The following is a 22226-nucleotide window of genomic DNA, read 5'->3' on the forward strand; positions in this document are numbered from 1 at the left end:
AAATCATCAATCCTCGCAAAGACACGAGGGCCTGTGGTTTTCACGAGAGTTTCAGTGGTCATTTTATAAACTTTCAGGACAAAAGGGTGGGGGTGGGGGTGTTGCGCATCCTTGCACCTCTCTGGATCCGCCTAAGATTTCATCATGAGCATCAACCTACGGACACGCATCAACAAGGTCTACGGGTCTTACCATCCGATCGCCTCTCGTGACAAGGTGCACGTGTTATCGTTAGGTAAGACTGTTTACTCGCGTGTTAACAGTAGATAAATTCATTGCCACGTGTAGAAGATCGTCCCAACCAGTGGACCAATACACAAACTACAACCCGCTACGTAATATACGTAGTTTATCAGCGGGACGAGGATCAGATAGACTGACAGTGGTGTCGCGTCAGTGCTGAATCAATGGCTTCCTGACCGTGGACGATAAGAATCCGTATCACCGTCGCTGAATACCGGACCTCCGATCTTGTCAGTCTCGGTCTACTACAAACACACACCGTCATGAACGTTCTCCTCTGCATCGCTGTCTGTGCGACTTTGCTATTTGTGGCCCAAGCGGAGTCCATCAATTTCAAGAACTGCGGTGAGAGCATGTTTTATTCTAAGCCACAAGGTTCTCCTTCCAATACGAAATGAGGTGGATGTGTAATTTAACAGAGCGTGACAACGCTAAATAGCTATGCGAATATTTCAAGGGTGAGGTTATAATGTACTTGCACAAAGGGATTTCAACGCATCAGCTATCATAGCTCTCAAGACATAGATTTCGCTTGCTAAGAAATCGTAGCAATGTGTTGCTCAACTTTCACTATCAGACGACCCGTGAAAATCCGGGTTAGAATTGATCTTCAGTAAACCATGCTTGTCGTAAGAGACGACTAACGGGATCGGGTGGCCAGGCTCGCTGACTTGTTTGACACATGTCATCGTATCCCAGTTGCGTAGATCGATGCTGTTGCTGTTGATCACTGGATTGTCTGGTCCAGACTCGATTATTTACAGACCTCCAGCATATAGCAGTGTATGAAATAAGGCCTGTCCGACCGCCCGAGACGGTCTAGATTTCTGACGGACGGTCTAAATTTACACCTAGCCAGCCCGATGGTCTGGCAATTTTTTTATATGTTCCACATATCTGAGTAAATTCACCATATTTGGTCTGGTTAAATCCATTTTGGGCTGGTAACATTTTGAAGTTACCAGCCCTGATGTCTGGCTGGAATTTTGGCTTATTTCATACACTGCATATAGCTGGACTATTGCTGAGTGTGGCGTTAAACACCAAACAAACAACTCACTATCAGGGCTCCTTCCTCAAAGTGATCGCAAACTTAAGACGATCGTAACCCCCATACGTTAACATAGGTTTACGACAGTCGTAGCACTACGATCGCTTTGAGGAACGGTGCCCAGGCATCTACTGGTCGCTAAAAATAGTCATTATTAGCAAACAAGTTAGACTTCGTTCCACATGATCATCACGATCGTAGCGACGACAGACGTAAGTCTGTGATAAAGTTTTTGAGTTACGACCACAGTAGAGTAGAATCGCTAGTGGAACGGTCCATTCAACAAAGTGGTCGTAGAGATGATACTGAGGCCTATGCTTTATAACTCGATTAACGTAACGCTACGTTCGCTTTGTCGATCGTAGCGCCATGACGATCAATGCGGAGCAGTACAAAGCTAAAATTTCGCAGATGTCAGAACAATCGAATACCTAGTGTCTAATGCTGCGGTCCCAGTGGCGACCTCGGGAGCTCGACCGACTCGACCTCGCAAACTACTCGACCGGTCTCGACCTGGGGGGGTATATCGACCTCACAACGACTGACTGACTGACAGAGTTTGGTTTTACGCCGCTTTTAGCAATATTCCAGCAACATCACGGCGGGGGACACCAGAAATGGGCTTCACACATTGTGCCCATGTGGGGATTCGAACCCGGGTCTTCGGTGTGACGAACAACACAACGACTTCATAACGACCTCATAACGACCTCGTAAGGACCTTTACGACCTTAGTTCGATTTTAGTTCGACTTCAGTCGACCTATCTCGACTAAGGTCGGCTTAGTTGAGAAGACCTATACTCGACCAGCTAGACCTGTATATCGACCTCATTTCGAATGAATTTCGTCCTAAGTCGACCGGCCCGACCTCACCGCGACCTGTGTTCAACCGGAGCGACTGGACCCGACGGAAATTCTATGTTTCTGCCGAGTAGACCCTTGGTTCCCATATTGTATAAATTACAGGGTGCATTTTCACCAGGTACCCATTCAATTAGAGGACTGCAAAGTAGTAACATCACCATCAGGAACCTTGACGTAAACCATGTGAGCCCCGAGAAGCGAAGACTGCTTACCCTTTGGGTGCAGATAGCCTGGCACCTGCTTGAACGGGTGGATGACCTGGAGAATGCCAACCCTCCTCCAAAGCCAAAGCCTCAGCCGTAAGCACATCAATCCTATCCTTGACGCCTTCAAAGCTGAGTATCGGTCAGATGTATCGGATCAGAGTAGATGGAATACTGTAGACCGTGCTTTCAAGGAAACGTGGCAATTTCCATATTGCCTCGGTGCGTTTGATGGCAAGCACAAACGCATCAAGAAGCCTCCAAAAAGCGGGTCCCTCTTCTACCACTACAAGAACTTCTTCTCTATCGTCTTGCTGGCACTCGCGGATGCTGACTACAAGTTCCCGTGGGTTAACGTCGGGGCCAAGGGATCAGCATCAGACGCTGATGGTCTTCAACCATTCACGAGATCGGATGGAGGGCGATGACCTTGTATTCCCCGCATGGTGTGCCATACTTCATCATCGGAGACGATGCCTTTCCACTCCGCCCCTGGATGATGAAGTCCTTTTCCATGCGTCAGATGGAACTCGATCAGCAGATCTTCAACTGCAGGTAATCATTCTTTTCCATAAATACCTAAATCAAATTATAACTTAGTATCTTTGGGTGTATGCAATATTATATCAAAGGTTTTGAAATTTGAATGCATTTGACTTAAAAATGTTTAATTTGTGACTTTTGCAGACTGTCTCGGGCCAGACGAGTGGTGGAGAATACTTTCGGGATTCTGGCTATGAGGTTCCAGATATTCCTCGGCTCCCTAAATAGCACTGCAGTCAGAGCTGAACAGATAACCCAGGCCTGCGTCACTTTACACAACATGCTGAGAACGAGGAACCGAAACAGTCAGATGAACCTCATAGACCGGGCAATGGGAACTGTTCACTCACCCAAGGCGAGTGGCGCTCCTGCACACAGCTGCTTGATAGGGGTAACCGGGGTGCGAAGAACGTTACCCCACTAGATGGCGCCAACCAAAGAAACTATTTGAAGGACTATTTCATGGGCCCAGGAGCTGTTCATAGGCAAGAGAAAATGATATCCAAATGACTTTAAAGTGTACTCTATTATTTAGGACTACTTCATTTACAAAGGAACTCTTGTTTGTCTTTTATTTACACTATTTACAATTGGTAAATGCGAAAAAAAAAACCAATGAAAACTAACTATATACATGATGAACAAAACAAACTTTATTACAATCGTACAAGATGTATTTACATTTACACTTAGCAATTGATGGAAAATACAAAAAAAAATATCAGATCAAAAAGCTTTTAAATCTTGTATTGGAAACTCATGTAAATAATCTGAAGGTAACATTTCACATCAGTATAAAGTGCTCATGACAATATATGAGTATCAAGTTCCACTTCTCAGTTTCACTGTCCTTGCTGAGAGTCCTGAACATGTGACTGATCCTCTGAGGTGTGTGTAGGGTCCAAGAGACCGCTTGGCAGGTACAGAGATATACCTGCTGCAGCACTGGAGTCAAAGTTAGGGAAGATACCAGCCTGGTTCGCTGCTTTGCGGCGTGTTGCAGAGGGTGGTGTGCTCAGGGTGGACCTCTGGATGGCAGCAGGTTGGTGTGGAGATGATGTGCTACCACTGGCTGCCGTTTGGCTTTTATGAAGCATCTGGGAAGATGGCGACCATTTATGCGGTCGGCGAGGACTCGATTAGGTCGAGTTGAGTCGAGATAGGTTGACTTCAGGTCGAGTCGGTCGACTTAGGTTGAGTCCAAGTCGAGTCCAGTTCGAGTTGGTCGACTCAAGGTCGAGTCGAGGTCCAGTCGAGGCCGAGTACAGATCGACTCTAAGACGAACACAGATCGGCATGTCAGGCCACCTCGACCTTCAACTCGACCAACTCGACCTAATGTCGACCTAAACTCGACCTTTTTTTCGACCTATTCTCGACCTGGTCTCGACCCCATCTCGGACCGAAGGTCGAGGAGGAAGTCTAACAATGTGCTTATATTTATTTAGTTACCGTAGACTGAACATGTATAGAAAATGAGTACATTGTGTCATATTCACGTGGGCAATAACAACGATATTGTCCCATAGCGACCTTTCTGTACTCGCACTTGGGTACAGCACGTACTTTTTACCTCGACCTTTGTGTACTCCGCAACTGGGTACACCACGTACTGATACAAGACGGTCGAGGGGACCTAACCTTTGATCCTGAGGTAGATACAGCTGATATCACTAAACGTTATCATATTGTTTATGTAGATCACAAAAAATATGTATGTCATGGCTGCGCTTAATGTTATTATCAGGTGTTTTTGTTCCTAAGTGTCCTACCGTTTGTAATGATATACCCCGCCAAGCTTCAAGTTAAAGCTGGCGTTCACCAACCTATGCTTGTCATTGGGGCGACCAACTAAATTGGGTGATCAGGCTCGCTGACTCACTTAACGCTTGTCATCGTATCCCAACTACACTTCGATGCTCATATTGTCGATCACTGGATTGTCTGGTACAGTCTTGATTATTTACAAACCGCAAAAATAAAAGTTTAATTACTAATTTGATCAATCTAGAATTCGTATTTGAGAGTTTGTCCGATCCTTACTTGCCTCTTATATTCGTTTGATTTCTTAAAGCCTATTGGATATTTCCACAGTCACCCCAAACCATGCGCCATCAGTACAAGCGATGACGTCGACCTAAAGCGTCATCTAAACGACATTGGGACATTTAACATGCAAGATATGACTCTATCACATCATTTATGAATAAATATGAATATGATCCATGGTAAAGGAACGATTCATGGGTGTAAAATGTAAAATATTCACATCATGTTTACAGTGCCAAGTGTTTCTGGTTCCAGACGCCAATGGCACCGTGACGTCAATGGACGTCGCGCCCTGCCCCGTGCAGCCATGCGTGTTCCATAAGGGCGACAACGCCACTGTCAAAATCTGTTTCACGGCACGTGAGTACTTTTCTCCAGTTACCATTAAACATTCTTAATATATGGTTTTATTAATATCTAAAATTGTTTGGTGGTAACTAAGTTTCTTATATACCTTTGTTTAATTATACACAAGCAGTGGTTCGCCTGTATGATTAGAGGATATATAGTACCCTGTTTCAGAAGGAATACATGTATTTCATTTTTTTAAACTTTTAGCATATACCTCTCCATGGGTATCTCTGACATGTTATCTTTGAAAATCAATAAATTTCCCCATTTCGGTTCAAATGTACAACAATTCGAATATGGTAAAAAATGTTATACTTTCTTTTGCCCTTCGGGAAATTTTTCTTTTTTCACACGGCAGCAGCGGTGAACCTATCTCGATTTGAATGTTCATGCTAATTAAAAACATTTTCAATTTGTGTTCATTTGTTCACAAAATACCGGTTTCAGCTGCGTCGTCCAATAACTTGACAGCTGAGATTGATGGGGTCGTGGCGGGGATCCCAGTCAAGTTCCCCATGCCGAACCCAAACGGCTGTTACCAGTCCGGCATCGGGTGCCCCATCTCCAAGGGCCAGACCTATTGCTACACCAACAACCTGGCAGTGCTGCCGTCATACCCCTCGGTAACTGATGATACTCCTCTCGTTAGCTTTAGTACCGTTATTTACACAGTTATAGAGAACGTGTACATATACCCTCCTGCCGCCCAATCTACATCATATTATGTACAATCACCACATGTTGTTCCAGATCCGGCTCGTGGTCAAATGGTCACTCTTTGGGGACGACAAGGTCCCTGAGTTCTGCGTCCTGTTCCCCGTGGAGATAGATGGTGCTGGGAGGGACACTCCCACGGGGAGAGGGGTAGACACGCCCAGGGAGAGGGAGGTAGACACGCCCACGGGGAGGGAGGTAGACACGCCCACGGAGAGGGAGGTAGACACGCCCACGGAGAGGGAGGTAGACACGCCAACGGAGAGGGAGGTAGACACGCCCAGTCGTAAAGACGGGAATATTGAATGACTACTCCATGTGCAGTTTCAGTCCTGGGTCTTCCGCATTACCATGGAGACCAAGAGCAACATCCCCTGACCCCGTGGTTCTCACTGTCTCCACAGCCCCAGAGAATAAATTAATTAAGGAGTCAAAGTCGAGAATGATTGGGCAAGTGTAGACTGCCTCCGTTCAAGGCATGAAATAAAGAATTCCTTTTGGATAACCGCCATATAGCTGGAATATTGCTGAGTGCGGCGTAAAACAACAAGCTTCTGGATTATGTTTGTTTTTCATCTGGTAGAGATATGTTTTAACTAGAACAACTATGTAAGACTAAATGCCTACCTTTTTGTCAGCTTCCATAACTACTGTGATTGTGAGGTTGGACATCGTGTCAGTGTCATAGGTCTTGTTGCACTTCCATTTCAATACAATTTTGCATTAGTCTGACACATTTGAACGATTTAGTGTATATATGATGTTTTATTAATGGATTTGTATGTTTTGTGCTTCTGTAAAAACCTGTTCTCCTGCTCGTGTGCTGTACATGCGTTATAGGTATAAACCTACAATGTATATGTTTTAAATGGATTTGTATGTTTTGGCTTCTGTAACAACCTGTTCTCCTGCTCGTGTGTTGTACATGTGACTGGGCGAAACGTTCGTTATAGGTATAAACCTACATTGTATATGTTTTAAATGGATTTGTATGTTTTGAGCTTCTGTAAAAACCTATTCCCCTCCTCGTGCGCTGTACATGCGACTGGGTGAAACGTATACATTGTAAACCTTATCTTCATATTAAAAATGATAGCGACCAAAATGCGATAAATTATCTGAATTCCACACAAATAGCAGAAGATGAGAGCAAAGTCAGAATTCTAGTCACGAGGCGAGTATTGTAACTCCAGGTCAAACTAATCGTGGCTAGTTAGTTTCTCCAGTCACGTGTACACCATATTTGGTTCATGCCCTGAACCAGTAATAATATAGACACAAAGCTTGGTTGGTTACAAATTGCCTTTTTAATATAAGTCTCCATGTTTGTTTTGTGTATATATTTGAAATAAACAATATTACAGTTTTCTAAAATGTGAGAAGGCTCATTGTTTTTGAATAACCGTGAACCCAATTAAAATATTCTATGATCACGTGGCTTACAGGCTTTGAACTTAGTCAAACCCAGTCTAAGTAAACTTAAGCTCAGTATTATTCGTTACACTGCTTATAGCGAGACTGAGTCATACCATATTCTTTAGTGAGTGAGTATGCCATCAACATCATGGCGGGAGACACCAGAAAATGGGTTTCACACATTGTATCCACGTGAAGGATCGAACCAGGGTCTACGGCGTGACGAGCGAACGCTTTAACCATTAGGCTACCCTACCCCCACATTGGTCCTGTGACTGAGCCAAGTCGAGACCATCTGATGAGTGAGTATGGTTTTAAGCCGCTTTTAGCAATATTCCAGCAATATCACGGCGGAGACACCAGAAATGGGCTTCACACATTGTACCCATGTGGGGAATCGAACCCGGGTCTTCGGCCTGATGAAGAATAACGTTGTTAATTAATGGCATGTCATACACAACATTGTTGATCTCAGACATGGACGTTCAATTCCACTAATCCATGCTTGGGGGCATATATGGGCATGGGCTCAGGCCCAAATGACAATACATTCGTCGCGAATTAACGATTGAGGGGAGGTAACTGCTGCTCCGGCGTGAACAGACGCTCGGAGTATAGAGAAAAGTGTGTCATATGTACAGCCTGTACGTTTCAAGTTTGCGAGTTACATGATCGTAACAGAAAGGATATCATCCGATACACTTCCTGCAGACTTTCACCGGAGTATCGACCCACGACTTCAGCACCATGTCGACGGCTGGCAGCAAAAAGTTAATCAATGACGTTGATGCATGCGTGGACGAATGTCTGGATGGTTTGGTAGCGGTCAATCCCGGCCTGAAGAAGTTAGCCGGACACAGAGTGATAGTGAGATCCGATATCGACTCGGTCATCCGAAAGGGGCAGGTCGGGCTGTTGTCAGGGGGAGGGTCCGGCCATGAACCCGCCCATGCCGGTAGATATAGCATTTTTACGTATCAATTGTTCTGTGCTATAATGGATTCTAATATTATTTTTCCATCAACCAGATGGCCTATAAAAATCATGCGTATCCCTGTACGTATTTATGACTGTTAAACAAGGGTATGGAATAAATTAATTAATTGTTGTTTAACGCTCTACTCAGCAATATTCCAGCTATACGGCGGCGGTTTGTAAATAATCGACTCTGAACCAGACAATCCAGTGATCAATAGCATGACTATCGATCTACGCAGTTGGGATACGACATGTGTCAACCCAGTCAGCGAGCCTAACCACCAGATTCCTAGTCGCCTCCACAAGCATGGGTTGGTGAAGACAATTCTAATAGGGTTCTTTAGGGAAGGTATGGACATGCTTAAGGTTGTATACTCACCCAGTGTACACATGTAAAACATTCCAACACTTAAGGAATTTCAGGTACAAATTTAAAATCTCCTGCAACATATAAGCGTATTTCTAGATGGGCCAGGTTAGATGACCTGGTAACGGCTGGTTGATTACACTATCCAGATTGAGTGAAGGGTGTTCATTGCATCAGTCACTGGATTGTCCAATTCTGTCTTAAATCTTTTCAGACTGCCCTCTTTTAGCTGGATGTTTAGTCTGTCTCACAGTCCCTGAACCACATTATTTTCCCTACTGCCTTGCCCGCCCTGAAATACCTAGCCCTAAATGAAGTAAGTCCAGACTTCCTCGATCAGGTTCAGGATTTCCCATCTCACTGTAGTCTGATCTTACAGTCCCTGAACCACATTATTTTCCCTACTGCCTAGCCCGCCCTGCAATACTAAAGCCCTAAATGAATCAACTCTAGATTTCCCCAGGTTCCTCAATGTTCTGAAACTCCCAACTCACTGGGAACTCCTTTCCAATTTATGGGTCTATTTGTTACAATCGAAATTATATTCATTCCGGGACTAAGCGTTAGTCCACTGGAAGTTTTATGAAAGTTGTATTAAACAAACAAAACAAAAACCAAAGGTCTGTCAGTGTAATAAATGTCAACACGTGAAAGTTATGGAGGATGCCTTAGGTTATGCCTTAGATTGTGTATCAGTTATTTTCTACTTGGAATCTGGTTTGGTAAATGATTACTGCAACTAAGTGCATCAGTCCTAGTAATGCACATGATTAACACGACAGTACACACGTACATCAGAGGTGTTGTTTACCAGGTAGCATCCATTTCATGACTTCTGTCAATCATAATTAATAATCATCTAACAACATAGGTGGATCCAGAGAGGGTTGAGTGGGGAACAGGGCTGTGCAAACCCCACCACCACCACCCACCACCCCTTTTGTCCGGAAAGTTTATTTTAAATGACTATTAAAACTCTTGTGTAAATGGGTGAAAATGAAGTGTGCAACCCCCTTTCTCAAAAAGCTGTATCCGCCCCTGTAACAACTTTGGTGTAATGCAACATTCTGCATAGTATCAGGCCAAATAAAAAAAATATTCTGAAATGCTAAACATACAAGTTATTATATAGGATTCAGTAGTAATATATGCTTCAGTAAAGTCTGTACTGATGTCCCTGTTTCAGGATACATTGGTGAAGGGATGCTGAGTACGGCTGTTGCTGGCGCTGTGTTTACGTCCCCACCCCCCAACAGCATTCAAGCCGCAGTGAGAGCTGTTGGCAAAAACAACCCAGGTAAGACAACAGGTGTAATGTATTGAAACCAAACCATTTAACTCATACCTTGATTATTTTAAGAAATAACAGTTAAACCAGTAAGTATTGACAAAATTCTTAAATTAAAAGTCAAATAAGGAAAAACGGCATTAGCAATCACACAGACAAAATTCCTTTGTAATGACTAGTTGCTTAATGCTTAAAGCACAAATATATGAGAATGTAATGCTCACAGTCTCTCCACATCTCATCACAAGTTTAGAAAAGTGATTGTAGTGCAAGGATTTCTGTAACACCTTTTTGTCTACCTCAGTGTTCGAAATTAACATTTCGAGATAGCAAATTTGCTATTCAAAATCCTATTTTGCTACCTGAAAAAAAACACAGTAGCAAAAAACTTGCTACCTGGTATATTTAAGTGAACTGCAAGTTTTGCTGAGACATTTTCATCAGATCCTTTTCTAGACTTAACCACTTAAATCATGACAACCATGTCCAGAACCAGTGGGCTGAATTGAAGGTTCTTGTGAACAGCAGCAATGTGTTGAAAAACCTACACCCAAATGCTCTACGACAAAGAATATTTTACACAGACCAGGACAGGAATGACTATGATGCCATCATCAAGGTGATATTTCTTGTTGAACTTTATCCACTTTCAACTGCTTGCTGTGAAAGGGGGTTTTCTGTTATGAAGAAAATCAAAACAGACAGGAGATGTAGATTGCAGACAGACACCCTTGATGACTTGATGAGAATCAAACTTTCAGGCCCACAGACTTTCAGGGAATTTGATCCTAGACCACTAGTGAACAGGTGGTGGTTGAGTGGTGAGAGGGCCTGGCCCCGATTCCTCGAAACAAACTTAAGTTTAATACAGTTCCATATGGCCAAATACAGTAATGGGACTGGGAGGGGACTGGGAGGGAGGGATTAATAGCAATACGGAAGAATGCTGCTACCAGGTAAGGGATTTTGCTACCTACTTTTAAACCAGGTAGCAAGTACTTGCTACTTTCTAAGAAAGTTAATTTCGAACACTGTACCTTTAACTATGAGAGAAGGTAGAGAAAATATGAAGGTTACTATCAGAGAGTGAAATTAATTGTACATCACTCAAAATGTAGCAACTGCAGTAGCCTGAATTGTACTCCAATGGTATCAGGTTGGGACCAGTAACTATTCCAAGGTTTTAGTTGTCTATAGTTGCTCCTATACCTCATGTGACAGGGGGAGTGTTGATGATTGTGAAGAACTACACTGGGGACCGACTCAACTTCGGCCTGGCTGCCGAGAGGGCCAAGGCAGAGGGCATCAGTGTTGATATGGTGGTGGTGGCGGAGGATTGCGCCCTCACATCCACGGACAAGACAGCCGGCAGGAGGGGGTCTTTGTGGGACGGTCCTCATACACAAGGTAGGAAGCTTCTTGTCAGCCACTGTTAGGCTGACTGTTAGGCAATCACTGACAGGAAGAATATGTGAAACTGAACACAGACCTGAAGGTGTGATAAGTGAACGCTGTGACCACCACACTGGAATCACACTGCAAGTTATATGCGGAGTAATCTCCCTTGATAGTTTTCCTGGGTGATTCTCAATTACTGGTGCAGCCATCTCATCTACCTGGTCTGTCTCACAGTCCCTGAACCACTTTATTTTATCTTCCTCTGAACCCTTTCTGCAATGCTAAAGACCCAAATAAAATTTTCCACAGGTTCTGAATCTCCCATCTATGATCTCACTGCGTCACCTTTTCAATTTAAACAGAATTATTTGTTTCTATCAAAAATATATATATTCAAAAAACTATGTGTCGGTCTACCATCTACCCTGTAAATGGTTTCATCTGAACGAAATATATTGATCAGATATCTTGTTTTGAGTAGAATCGTGCATTCCCTGTTTTAGATAGCGGGTGCCCTGGCTGAAGAGGGGAAGACTTTGTCTGAAATTGTGACCATTGCCAGAGATGCTGCAACAAAAAATGGGTGTGATAATTAACTCCTTTTTACTTATCTGCATCATTAAACTATTACTTTCCAGGCGAAGGTTTGTGTACATGTGGAACAGAGCTACAGATAACTTTTTGGGTCATTGAGTTATGTACTCGCTTGTGTTCATCTCAATTGGGTATCCTAATTTTCCTTTGAGTAACATAATAAATTGTACTCACCTCACTCAAACTCAAATGGGTATTTTGCCAGTTTCCATTAATTTTAAAAATACAGAAAAGTTTAAATGTTAGTGTTTGTTATTTATAGTTGATCTGTAATATGAGAAATGATAAGAAAGACTGCAAGTTGATAAGTTCATGTCCTGAAATTGAACCTCTCAATATACCTCAGTTATTTTATCTATCCATCAGTACGCTAGCTAAGGTTTGACTTTTTTATGTGTACGCATGTAAGATCATATTTATTGAGAATTTACAAACTTTCAAGCGTACTTGTATGCAATAGATTTAATAGAAATAGAGTTTTCATATAAATATTTGCGTAATTTACGCAGATACGCAGCTTATCTGTACCTCTGGTGGAAGATTTCATATTCAATATTCATATATTGTATTTGATATTTATGCATTGAGCCACTCCAATTTAACTGAAAAATGTTTGAGAAAAAATATATAAGGGAAAAAAAATAAGTTTTAAGAATAAATTAATAAATTGATAAATTGTTAATGTCATATGTATTTTGAGTTAAATGATTGAAAGACACATGCACTCACCCCCACATACTATTGTTTGGTGGGAGGGGCTAAAAATGGCATTTAGTCAGATGTGACCGACATGTAAGTACATTGGGCCATGAGTGGTGACTTGATACTCCTTTGTGCCTGTCATATGTCACTGTCACATGTCACATGTCACTTGTGTTTCTGTAGGGACTATTGGGCTGTGTCTGTCCCCCTGCAGTGTACCTGGCTCCCGGACCTTCCTTCCACATCCAGGATGATGAGATGGAACTCGGCCTGGGTAAGTAGTGTCCTGTCATTTCCTTGTGCCTAGGTAGTCCAGTGGTCTGACTTTTTCACATATTTGTTTTTATTCTATCAATGAAGATATTTTGTATCAAATTTCAGTATATACACACTAGTAGTTATTATCCCCCCGGCATGTAACACGGGGGGATATAGCCAATGCCTCGTCCGTCCATAATCGGAAGATTGGTAGATATATCAAACAGAACCTAAGGTGGTGCCTTTTGCTATTTACAGATGTTTGTCATTTTTTTTTTTCTTGGTTTCCATGGAAACATTTTGGACTTAGTCTTAAAGGAAGGGAGCATAACTCAAAAACTGTTAAATATTTTTCTGCAAACATTGGTAGATATATCAAACAGAACCTAAAGTGGTGCCTTTTGCTATTTACAGATTTTTGGCATTTTTATTTTTCTTGGTTTCCATGGAAGCAGTTTAGACTTAGTCTCAAACGGGAGGGGTGAGCTTTGTTTCTGAAGCACAACTCAAAGACCGTTCAATATCTTTCAACAAAAGTTGGAGGATATATCAAACAGATCTTGAAGTGGTGCCTTTTGCTCTTTGCAGATTATTGGCATTTACACTTTTCCTGATTTCCATGGAAACAATTTTGACTTAGTCCAAAAAATCAAGTTGGGCTTTAAGTAACTGTCAGATGATTTGTTCTTTCAAATTTTTGGGGGCCGGGGGGATTTGTTATCTTCTGATGACTCTTGTTTCAATAGGTTGTTGTTACATTGCTTGAATATTCTTGTGGTGTAGAACTACAGACACTCAAGTTAGTCCCTGTATGTTTTATGTGGGTGTTTTCTCCAGGTATCCATGGGGAGGCTGGAGTCAAGAGGACCAAGGTAGGGATCCGTTCATTCATATTGTTAAATAACCTTTGTTGCTGATGTTGCTGTTTAGTGACATATGGTGTGATGTACAAAGTATGCACAACTAAATAGACTTACGCTGCATATCCCGTTGGGCCAGATTACAAGAATTTATCTTTCAGGCGTAATTCCAGCATAATATAAAATGTCATGATCAGTATGGCTGTCCATTTTCATGGACAGCTTTCAGATACTACAATGAAACAACTTTTGTTTCATTATTAGTACAAAAGTACTTATAATCATTCTCCCATGGGCTTGTAGATATCTTAAATGCTTTGGACTGGAACCTGTAATTCTGACATTGCTAAGGGAGATAACTCCTCACAACAATACCGCTGGGCCACCTCAGTACGTTGACTGATGTTCATGTAAGTTTCATTAACCTGCTACATTTCATTATGCTTGCTACAGCTGGTGAGTGCTAAGGAGGCGGTCAAGATGATGCTGGACCACATGACCAACCCGAAGACCACCACACATCTCAGCCTGTCTGCAGGTAAACCACCATTAGGAACCATAGGGCTGAGCTTTTGTTTGTTTGTTGTTTAACGCCGCACTCAGCAATATTAAGGTTATATATGGTGGCGGTCTGTAAGTAATCGAGTCTGGACCAAGCAACCCAGTGATCAACAGCATGAGCATCTATGTACACATTTGGGATACTATGACACGTGTCAACCAAGTCAGAGGACCTGACCACCTGATCCCGTTAGTCGCCTCTTACGACAAGCATGGGTCCTAGTGCTAAGCCCTGTGCTAACTTCAGTGCTAAACGTAGTGCTGTGATACTGCTTGACTGAAAATTAAATTTCGTTCTGCCTTCAACCTTCTGTTTTCCTGGGCGCAGCGCAATATAACCAGTTTACCGGTATTTACCGGGTCAGACATGAAAATGATAGTATTGTAGTACACTGATTGAAAACCGGTATTTTGACATGCATTCGGAAAACTTCGTAACACTCGGAAGCCTTTGGATATTTCCTTGTTTCATTTGTGCCAGATATTATACACAGTTTTATTTTGTCATGATTAAAAGTTCTATTAAAGCTTAATCAAGCATAGTGATTTTGTTGTGTTCATGCTTTATAAATCAAGCATTAACTTGATGATAAGTTGTTTTTTGTTTAAAAATACTTCTTGCAATATATTGCAATACATATCGCAATATATGCTTTCGCATTGCAATATATCGCAATATGAAAATTCTCTACAATACCCACCCCTACTGTTTTCTCAAACTGTGAGTGAGGGAGAGAATAAGAGTGAATGAGTAAGTGTAAGACAGTGAATGACTTGCTGTCTCTGCAGCAGTTAAATATTACTGTTTTTTAAACGTTTATGGTATTTAAAATTATTTGAAAATTAATTGAAAATTCCTCCAGCTGTCCCACCATTGACCATTGCTTGACTAAGGCCCACCTTTCACCTGCCTGTCCTCTGCATGTATTTTCCAGGTGACCGTGTGGCGTGTATGGTGAACAACTTGGGAGGAACATCCGTCCTGGAGCTCAACATTGTGGCACGAGAGGCAGTCTGCTACCTAGGTAGGGTTGGTGAAGAGAATCTCACCTGACTGTCTTCTGACATCAAATATACCTTAAAATAGATTTGAATCTTATAATATGTGTGCATATATATATATATATAATATATAACGTTTCACATCAGATGCTTGTTGTTTTAGATCAGCATCTCTCATTGTGCCATTGTGTTTGTGTTGCAGAGGGTCGAGGACTGAAAGTCGATCGCATGTACTGTGGGACGTTCATGACGTCGCTCCAGATGGCGGGCGTGTCCATCACCCTGCTTAAGCTGGATGACACATTGTGTCGCTGTCTAGGTAGGTGCCAGAGTGTCACTATGTGCAGTGTCAGATTGTGTCACTGTCAACTCGGACTGAAAGTCAAGGGAGCATGTATATGTAAATCTCACTCCAAATTTCAATGTGGCAGTCATACTGAAGAAGCTATTTATGTAACATAATGTATGATTGGTGGGTCTAAGAAAAATAAGTTGATACACAGATTCTCAAATCCACAGACCATAGGCGGATCCAGAAATTTAATTTTCAAGGTGTTTGTGTGTGTGTGTGTGTGTGTGTGAACAACCCCACCTTGGCTCTGCCATTGCAAAACATTAAGTTCAATGTGGTCTTTAGTCATTTTAGTCATTTTCAGGGGGTTGGGGGTGTTTGTCTGAACCCCCCCTTTGGATCCGCCACTGCAGACACAGATTACGATTTCTCTGAGTCTGAAATCAGTCTATTGTGAGTGCCCATCAAAGATGTACGTAGATTACACTTAGATGTGACCTGTTGGACTGAATGTGTTCGCCAGATGCTCCAACATCAGCACCTGGGTGGTCGAAGCCGTACCTGCCTCGTGGAGTGACGGACAGACAGACACCAGGACAGATGACCATTGATGATTCAAGCACGGATACAGTGGTCAGTGGAGACGAGTCAGTCAGCTTGTCACAAGGTACATACACCATGGGAGAAATGATGTCAAGCTATCCACTGTGAACACGTTTTTATTAATCATCAAATGTGCCATTGTGTGATATATACTAGAAATAATTGGATGAAATGTCTTCAGCCCATTTTGGTCAACTAGATTTACCACACTTGATTGTGAGAGAATGAATAAATGAACAGAAGAATAAATGAACAGAAGAATAAATCATTATTGCTTTATGCTGCCTAAGCAATATTAAAGCTGTTCACAGTTTGTTGATAATGGCTCCAACATGTGGATGATAATGGCTCCAACATGTGGATGATAATGGCTCCAACATGTGGATGATAATGGCTCCAACATGTGGATGATAATGGCTCCAACATGTGGATGATAATGGCTCCAACATGTGGATGATAATGGCTCCAACATGTGGATAGAAAGAAGAATAAAGCATCAGAGCAAAGCTTACTTGCAATAAAATCTATATCGTGTCATAAACCTGTTTTCTTTCAAGAATGCTATTATCTTTTGATCATTTTATAATATCTTACTGTATGTGGAAGTCTATGAATGATTGTAGTTAGGGTTATATATTCCTTTAACAGGTGAGGTCAGGTGAAATTGGGTTTTACGCCGTGCTTGAGAATATTTCGCTCATATGACGACGTGCATGCGTGTGTATGTGTATGTGCGGCTGCTTGTACTAGCCCAGACTGAAGCTGGTTTTATAGTGCTAGCCCACTGAGATACCATGCCGCAGTGAAGCATGAATACCCCACTCAGACACATTATACTGACTCCGAGCCGACCAGTCCTTGTTGTACCCATTAATGCCGAGCGCCAGGCAGGGACCAACAAGTACCATATTTTAACGTCTTTTGGTATGATGCGGTCGGGGATCGAACCCGTGACCTTCCGCTCTTTGGGCGGACGCTCTAACCACTACACTACGGCAGCTGTTTCCTTTAACAGGAATGTGGTATCCTGATGATTGTTGCATCCGTACATCCAGCCAAAGACCATTCTTCAGATCCCCCTGTATGTGAAGCCAGGTCCAGGGGTCCCTACAGTGATGTAGTGGAGCTAACCCTTCTGGCTTGTTGGTTTCAGAGGATGGTGCCCGGCTGTATAATGTACTGTCTGCAGTGAGTCTGTCTCTGGTGGCTGCGGAGGGTCGGCTCAACTCTCTGGACCGCGAGGCAGGGGATGGAGACTGTGGGACAACAGTCAGTCGGGGGGCTAAAGGTGAGTCTTGGGGGGGATTTAGATTATGGGACCATGGTCAGTCAGGAGATGAAGGAGAATCTAGGAGGGCATGGAGACTGTGTGATGCCAGTTAATTTTGGAGCTAAAGATGAGTCCTGGAGATGGAAATTATTAGACAGGGTTTGTCTAGCATCTTTAGGTGAATCTTGGAGGGGTACAGAGGGTATTGGCCATGGTTAGTCAGGGGCTGTTGGTGATTTCCAGAGGGGACCAAGATTATGGGACTGGGATTCTTGGAGAGGACTCAGAAGTCTATAGGTGAGTTGTGGAGTGTGGTGGAGATTTTTGGACAGGAGTGATAGGTGAGTATTGAAGGGGATGGAGACATTTGTAGGGGTCTGCCATTGTTTATAAGGGTCTGCTGTCATTTGTAAGGGTCTGCAGACTGGGGGCTAAAGGTAAAGGACCTGATTCCACATCAATACATGTGAAGGTATTAAGACATCATGATATGTATATTTCCAGCCATCCTTTCCAAACTTGGTACGAAGGACAACCCAGGCTTGCCAGTGAGGAACCCATCTTCCCTGGCCCTGTCTCTGGCCAACATAGTAGAGACAGACATGGGGGGCTCGTCGGGAGCTGTAAGTGAAGCCAGTTCCCAGAAAATTGTTTGATCGGCATTCTAGTATTCCATTAATTCCATCAATATCTTTATTTTACTCAATTTGGTAAGTGAAATACAAGTCACCTCCACAAAGTTGTAGCATTATTTATTTCTGTATGAAAAGGGAATTTTTTAATTCCATTGGGGAATTTTACAGACATTTGCTGCAGACTTGGGGCCAAATGACCTCCTCACAGCAGGCCTTGATAAGCCCCTATATGCCTTTTGAGCTGTTTTTATGTTGTATTTTATGTTGGAATAATGCACATAAACCTGGTCAGTCTCAGTCTCTTAAAATCTTTATCAATTTGGAAAATGGTTTTGCTTCACTAAAATAACAGAAGGATATTAGATATAAACACCTTGATGCATCTATCTGATAATGCCGTTCAGAAAGTGATACTGAGATTTGAAACCTGATGGGCCCGTCATGAGTCATTTTGTTGAATGTGACTTCACCTGCCACCATCTGGCAAACGCTGAATGTATGACACGGTATTCTGTTGCAGCTGTACAGCTTGTTCTTGACTGCAGCAGCGAAGTGCCTGAAGACATCAGCAGGAGCTGCAGCATGGAGCACGGCCCTGCACCAGGGCATTCAGGCTGTCACCAGGTCAGTTTACCTGGTTCATTTGGTGGAAGGATCAGAATAATCCTACTACAGTCTCATACTAGCACGTTGTTTGGACGTTGCATGAATATTGCTAACAATGGTGAAATGTCTTACTGTAAATTGCTGACACATCAACGAACAAGTGTCATGGTTGCTTTTGGAGGTTGGCAAAGAAACATATAAGTTTAGTCAGTGAATTTGCAGATACTGAACCATTGACAAAATGTAGTTTCAGGATTGTGTATACTTCTGGTATGTTAGCCTTCACTAGAAGAAGTATATTTCTAGAAATCTGCATATGTATATTTTCTGTTGTCCTCTGTTGCAGATATGGAGGAGCAGAACCGGGGGACAGAACCATGGTAGGTCCAGGCATTCACCTTGGTACTGATTGTAAAAAGCTTTCATATGCGTGTCTGTCTGTCTGTCTGTCTGTCTGTCTGTCTGTGTTTATGCATGTCTGTGTTGCAAAATGGTTAAACTTCCTATGATGGGAATGATGCAGTAACAATTATTGTATAGGTAGTGTTTCTGTGTAAAAATATGATAAGTTGGTTTGGTTACTCTTTGATCATGAAAAGAAGAGAGACTTTGTTACCAGGTCCTGAGTTCTGGTCTAGATATTGCCCTGTAATGCCAAATGTGCTGTGATATCATATACACATGCTAAATGTCAAGTTAGAGTGGATCTTTACTGACTTGAAGAGACATGATAGGATTGCCAGCTGACCTAGTCCTATTGCTCCCCTTAAAGCATAAACATGATAAAATTTTATAACAGGTGACTTTGTTTTGACACAGCTTGACGCCCTCTATCCTGCCAGTTCTACGTTGGAGAAACAGCTGCCTCAGTTACCTCCCCTGGAAGCATTTGCTAAGGCTGTGGAGGTAATGGTTTTTTTGTTTGTTCGTTTGTTGTTTAACATCGCACGTCAGAAACATTGCTTTAAGACGGAGGTCTCTAAAAAATCTGGACCAGGGCCCCGTTCCACAAAACGATCGTAGAGCTAAGATGATCGTAACTCCCATACTTTAACATAGACTTACGACAGTCATAGAGCTAAGATGATCGTAACTCCCATACTTTAACATAGACTTACGACAGTCGTAGTGCTAAGATGATCGTAACTCCCATACTTTAACATAGACTTACGGCAGTCGTAGCGCTATGATCGCTTTGAGGATAGGGGCCCTTAGTGATTTACATCAGCAGCATCGATCAACGCAACTGGGATACGATGACATGTGTGGTGCAAGTTAGTGAGCCTCACCACTTGATTCTGTCAGGTACCTAGTACGACAAGCATGGGTTTGCTGAAGACCTACGAACCTGGATCTTCATGGGTCAACAAGGAATAGGTCACATTTGTGCTGTTATTGTACATCCTGTTGTCGTAGTGTTGTGTTGCATACATTCTTTGTAAACATTTACATTTTGGACAACTCCCCTGACATTCCAAATCATGATCCAAGGGTATATACAGTGTTTAAAACTCCCAAATTCCAAGCCAGACAGCCGGACTGGTAACTTAAAAAAATTACCAGTCCAGATACAGACTTGCCTGTCCGGTTTTCAACATTAAAAAAATGTGACTGCCATTTCCAACTCGCGCAAGCTCCATTCACTGTTTCTAGCCATCGAACTACATAGCACTAACAGGCAATGCACCAAGTTTAGGTAAACTGAAAGTACATGTGTTATGATTGGTTATCGTAACATGAACTGTACAATCGTATGTAGTTTAACATAATTTTCATAATACCTTAAAAGCCTCAAACTGACGACACAAGAACCTGTCTGATATTATGAAATATTTACTCTTAGGGGTAAAAATATCTACCAGACCACTGGACAGGCTACTTTTGAAATTTGACCATCCGAGATGAAAATAGACCGTTCCAGATGGTCGGACAGGCGGGAATTTTAAACGCTGGTATATAAAAAAATAGCTCACAGACCTACACTTCTATTCTGCCAATGAACAGACATTTTTGCTTATACATGTAATATAAAACATCTATTATGCATCAAGCAAATTGTGTATTTATTTCAAAATTTGGCAATGATTTTTCTCCAATTAATAAATATTACTCATGTAAATGAAATATGTAGATGAGTTACAGGCCCTATGTGTCTTGTGTTTAGTGTTTCCATACCCTACTGTTGACACTCAGCATGATGTTGTTACAGGCGGCGCAGCAAGGGGCAGATGCTACAGCTGGTATGAAGGCAGGAGCAGGGAGGGCCAGCTATGTGGGGGCGGTGAAGCTCAACCAGCCTGACCCTGGGGCTGTCGCTGTCACAATCTGGATGAAGGCAGCACTTGCCTCACTCACATCATAATCACAGAAACATATCCTTGACTGAAGACTTGTGATATCAGATCCAGTATGTTTTTATCCAGCAGTTAAAAAGTGGCCCAGTGCTTATTATATCAATATTTTGGGGCCCTTGTATTTCTGGGAGACATTTCAAGGAGAAATCTGTACCAGGGTGTAATAAACCCAGAGCTTATATGAGATTTGAGAAGAAGCGCCAGTTAGTGATCAGGCATTCATTTGCGTCAAACTGGCATTTATTGAAGGAAATATGGTATGTTGCTTCTGTTACAAGTGTCATGATGTGATCAGTTATTTGCTTCAAACTGGCATTTATTGAAGGAAATATGGTATGTTGCTTCTGTTACAAGTGTCATAGTGTGATCAGTTATTTGCTTCAGACCGGCATTTATTGAAGGAAATATGGTATGTTGCTTCTGATGCGGATATCTATTTAATCAGTGGCATATTTTATCCAGCAGATCAATAATGGCCCAGTGCTTATTATTTAAATATTTTGTGACCCCTTGAATTTTTCTGTTTTTCATACCAAGGAGAAATCTGTACCATTGTGTAATATACACAGTACTTCTTTGAGATTTGAGAATTAGTCCCAACTAGTGGTCAGGCAGTTATTTGCATGGACTGTCATTTACTGGCGGGAATATGGTATGTTGCTTCTGATGTAGGTGTCTCTATGTAATCAGTGGTACTGGCCATGAAATACATATGCAGGATGATTTTTATTTCTGAATTTCACAGATACACAGATACCGATTTTCAGAAAGTTTACATTATCAAATGTATTTTGAATATCAGTGACCTTAATCTACAATTTGTTTGTTTGTTTGTTGGTTGGTTAACGCCGCATTGAGCAATATCCCAGCGTGGTATGTATATAATCGAGTCTGGAAAAGACAACCCAGTGATCAACAACATGAGCATCGATCTATGCAATTGGATACGATGACATATGTCAACCAAGTCAGCGAGTCTGACCACCCGATCCCGTTCGAATTAGTCGCCTCTTACGACAAGCA

General features: G+C 42.2%; 3 protein-coding genes across 4 annotated transcripts; all 3 read left to right on the plus strand.

Moving 5' to 3' along the window:
• Positions 1 to 155: 155 nt before the first annotated feature.
• LOC124275767 (NPC intracellular cholesterol transporter 2-like) lies at positions 156 to 7398 on the plus strand. Of its 2 annotated transcripts, XM_046711435.1 has the most exons (5): positions 157 to 588; positions 5210 to 5314; positions 5753 to 5928; positions 6056 to 6148; positions 6269 to 7398. In XM_046711435.1, exons 1-5 carry the CDS (start codon positions 507 to 509, stop codon positions 6326 to 6328), a joined length of 516 nt encoding a protein of 171 aa, XP_046567391.1. In that variant the 5' UTR covers positions 157 to 506; the 3' UTR covers positions 6329 to 7398. The 2 variants fall into 2 exon arrangements, with proteins under 2 accessions (XP_046567390.1, XP_046567391.1); XM_046711434.1 differs by having other exon boundaries at positions 156 to 588; positions 6056 to 7398.
• Positions 2268 to 3462, plus strand: LOC124275768 (protein ALP1-like). Its single transcript, XM_046711436.1, has 2 exons — positions 2268 to 2917; positions 3050 to 3462. The coding sequence occupies exons 1-2, from the start codon at positions 2787 to 2789 to the stop codon at positions 3327 to 3329; spliced, it is 411 nt and encodes a 136-aa protein (XP_046567392.1). The 5' UTR covers positions 2268 to 2786; the 3' UTR covers positions 3330 to 3462.
• Positions 7399 to 8026: 628 nt separating the features above from the next.
• Positions 8027 to 22018, plus strand: LOC124275769 (triokinase/FMN cyclase-like). Its single transcript, XM_046711437.1, is given in 18 exon segments — positions 8027 to 8390; positions 9967 to 10077; positions 11290 to 11444; positions 11446 to 11475; positions 11970 to 12051; positions 12946 to 12989; positions 12991 to 13036; positions 13858 to 13892; positions 14334 to 14418; positions 15377 to 15466; positions 15646 to 15762; positions 16259 to 16402; positions 17492 to 17626; positions 18113 to 18231; positions 18764 to 18867; positions 19196 to 19229; positions 19669 to 19755; positions 21059 to 22018. Coding segments are annotated over 18 exon segments (1779 nt in total). The 5' UTR covers positions 8027 to 8182; the 3' UTR covers positions 21212 to 22018.
• The last annotated feature ends 208 nt before the right edge of the window (positions 22019 to 22226 follow it).

This window comes from Haliotis rubra, unplaced genomic scaffold (assembly GCF_003918875.1).
Source record: "Haliotis rubra isolate DU_JTF1 unplaced genomic scaffold, ASM391887v1 Scf202, whole genome shotgun sequence".
NCBI classification, from domain to species: Eukaryota; Metazoa; Mollusca; class Gastropoda; order Lepetellida; family Haliotidae; genus Haliotis; species Haliotis rubra.

Coding starts and splice junctions, on each gene's coding strand:
- LOC124275767 (XM_046711434.1), top strand. CDS start 507: ATGAACGTTCTCCTCTGCATCGCTGTCTGTGCGACTTTGCTATTTGTG. Junction 5,315..5,752: donor CAAAATCTGTTTCACGGCAC/GTGAGTACTTTT, acceptor TACCGGTTTCAG/CTGCGTCGTCCAATAACTTG. Junction 5,929..6,055: donor TGCTGCCGTCATACCCCTCG/GTAACTGATGAT, acceptor ATGTTGTTCCAG/ATCCGGCTCGTGGTCAAATG.
- LOC124275768 (XM_046711436.1), top strand. CDS start 2,787: ATGACCTTGTATTCCCCGCATGGTGTGCCATACTTCATCATCGGAGAC. Junction 2,918..3,049: donor CAGCAGATCTTCAACTGCAG/GTAATCATTCTT, acceptor TGACTTTTGCAG/ACTGTCTCGGGCCAGACGAG.